The sequence below is a fragment of the Olea europaea genome, unplaced genomic scaffold (genome assembly GCF_002742605.1).
Source record: "Olea europaea var. sylvestris unplaced genomic scaffold, O_europaea_v1 scaffold5443, whole genome shotgun sequence".
NCBI lineage: Eukaryota > Viridiplantae > Streptophyta > Magnoliopsida > Lamiales > Oleaceae > Olea > Olea europaea.
In genome coordinates this window covers 11,769-14,141 of record NW_019263772.1, presented here as the reverse complement: position 1 = coordinate 14,141, position 2,373 = coordinate 11,769, and the positions used below count along the sequence as shown (strand labels likewise).

The window sequence follows — 2,373 nt, the reverse complement described above, 5'->3', positions numbered from 1 at the left end:
AATATCAACTGTGCGAAGTGAAGGATGTGTAAAATGCCATGATCAGAGTCAGTACTCACCATTTCCAAAAGGTACACATTCTGTACATGAAAATGTTGCATTAAGCTCTTTGTCTTTCAAATGAATATATTTCCCATCAAACCTTGTAAAATCAGATGCACAAAACTCCCACTCATCAAATACATCATCCGGATCAAGGGTGTCTTGCTCATAAAACCCACAGCGCTTGCACTTCTTATCTTGTAGTTCTGTTAGGGGCTGAAAACAGCAAAAGCTAGATTAGTTTCTCAGTGTTAATCTTCCATACGACACAAGAATGAAAATCTAACACCAGTGCTAGGTTCTCTTCTATAAATAATTGTCAAATGCAGTGCAGGTAGCCAGCAGACTTTAGCTCTACAGAACAAAATGGAGAAAAAAAAGTTAAACCCAGTGAAACACTTGTAACCATTACATCACCAAAACTCATGAGGCACAGATCACTGAGTATAACTTTCTTGAGATGTCCCAATACAGGATCTATTCACAGGCAAAATACAAAGATTCAAAAGAAAAGCTATGGACTAATGGAAGGCAGGGTAACTTTTGAATATGCCATGCTATTTTCTTTCTGGAGGGAGGGGGAGAGAGAGAGGACCCAATGTTGTATCGAGCTATACACCGCTAAAGACCATGAAATGACAAGAAATCATTATAATATCCCAAGTTCTACTACACTGAAATCAAGAGAGGAAGAGGACAATAACTCTGGAACATCTTTCTTAAGATATTGACAGAGGACTTCAATGTGCTAATGAACCTATAAATCAAATTAGTTAAATGGATCAATGCATCCATCAAATAAAGCGCACACAGGCATTTAATCTTGGCATTAAAATATCTCAACTAGACCTTAACCAACCAAAACACATAAGGGGAACATTCCGTCAAAATGAAATAATATTCACTGATCAGTCACCTGCCAAGACTCTTCACCTTTGAAGGTATACAAGACATGCTTTTCCTTCACATCAGGTAAAATTGTCTTGTTCTCCCCTTTACATAGAAAGTAGACTGTAGGTTTGTGTGGTAACCATTCATGGGTTTTATATATCTCAATCGAATCAAGTGTAATGGTGGCAGCTGATATTAACACTGCACAGGAAAAAAGGAATCTTCACCAATGTTAACTTAAGTGTCTTTTAATGTCATAAGAACAGCATATATCTATCATGAAACTATTTCTGTTGAAATAAAAGAGAACCATGCCTCGAGAAATCTTGCTCGATAAGGAGGAAAAAGTAACTATATTTCATCCCCATTGTTTTGCAAATACTCATCAACAATGTTCATATAGCTAAAGCCTAAAAGTTTAGTTTAGCGCACAAACAAAATGTAGCTATGCAATTTGAGGAATGACTATACTAGTATTAAATCAGATTCTTTTTCGTGTGATATTCTAAAATTCAACTACACATCTATCAGGTTTCGTAACAAAGAATTTGAGAAACATTTTTGTTCGTCATTTTTTTGGAGTAGCCACGGGCAGATGAAAAACAAGAAAGTACGCAATTTCATTTCTCAGAAATGGATTTCTTTTCTTTCTTCCCCAAGTGCCCACTTAAAAAAAATAGGAAAGAAACTGGTAATATTACCAAGAAAGACAGAAGAAAAATCCTTTACATAAAATTTTATATATGACTTCTGAAAAAAATGTAAGAAGCAGCTTCCCTATCCCAATCAGACTACGTAATCAGTGTAAAAGGCTAAACCCGGATTGGATAAATGACAAAAATGAAAATTAATTCATCAAAACGGGAAAATTTACCTGGAAGGTATCGGAGAGAAATCAAGCATAACAAAATGAATACTCGAGGTACCATCGAACGATCGTTCTCGCTGCACTGGATTAATATCGATCCTTTAAATACTGAAAACTATTAGTTGATCGAAATTAGGGTTCATCGAAATTTACATTTAAGTCAAAAGCTGGGGTAAAGAATGAGCAATCGTGGGAGAGGATAGGAGAATTGGGTGCGCGCGTTTTTCAGCTGTCGTTTTATTAGTAGATTGTCCGCTTCGCTGTTGGAGTTGTACCCAACAAATGTAAAGGATGGAAGAGTCCACTTGGGAATTGGTAACCGACTTTACAAAAGGTACATGCCTCTTTTCATGATTTTTACCTTTTACCTTTATTTTCTGTAGAATAATTTTTAGGCGAAGTTATCTTAATTTTTATTTAAAAATTAATTTTTACAAGAATTTCCCATTTGTTTGGTACAACTCCAAACAAGCCATCAATTAGGTCAAGTATTTCTTACATTTTTTAATTTTCTATTTGTTTATTATTTTTGGTAGAGATTACAATTAGATTTTTAATAAATTTTGATAAAA

At 34.9% G+C, this 2,373-nt stretch overlaps 1 protein-coding gene across 1 annotated transcript; it reads right to left on the bottom strand.

Annotated features, from left to right (window-relative positions):
* Nucleotides 1-34: 34 nt before the first annotated feature.
* Nucleotides 35-2,085, bottom strand: LOC111388990. The gene is made up of 3 exons (XM_023013822.1): nt 1,808-2,085; nt 959-1,134; nt 35-258 (listed from the first exon to the last, which is right to left on the bottom strand). The coding sequence occupies exons 1-3, from the start codon at nt 1,860-1,862 to the stop codon at nt 49-51; spliced, it is 441 nt and encodes a 146-aa protein (XP_022869590.1). The 5' UTR covers nt 1,863-2,085; the 3' UTR covers nt 35-48.
* Between the last annotated feature and the right edge of the window lie 288 nt (nt 2,086-2,373).

Coding starts and splice junctions, on each gene's coding strand:
- LOC111388990 (XM_023013822.1), bottom strand. CDS start 1,862: ATGGTACCTCGAGTATTCATTTTGTTATGCTTGATTTCTCTCCGATAC. Junction 1,135..1,807: donor TTCTCTCCGATACCTTCCAG/GTAAATTTTCCC, acceptor TTTCCTGTGCAG/TGTTAATATCAGCTGCCACC. Junction 259..958: donor AAGGTGAAGAGTCTTGGCAG/GTGACTGATCAG, acceptor TGCTGTTTTCAG/CCCCTAACAGAACTACAAGA.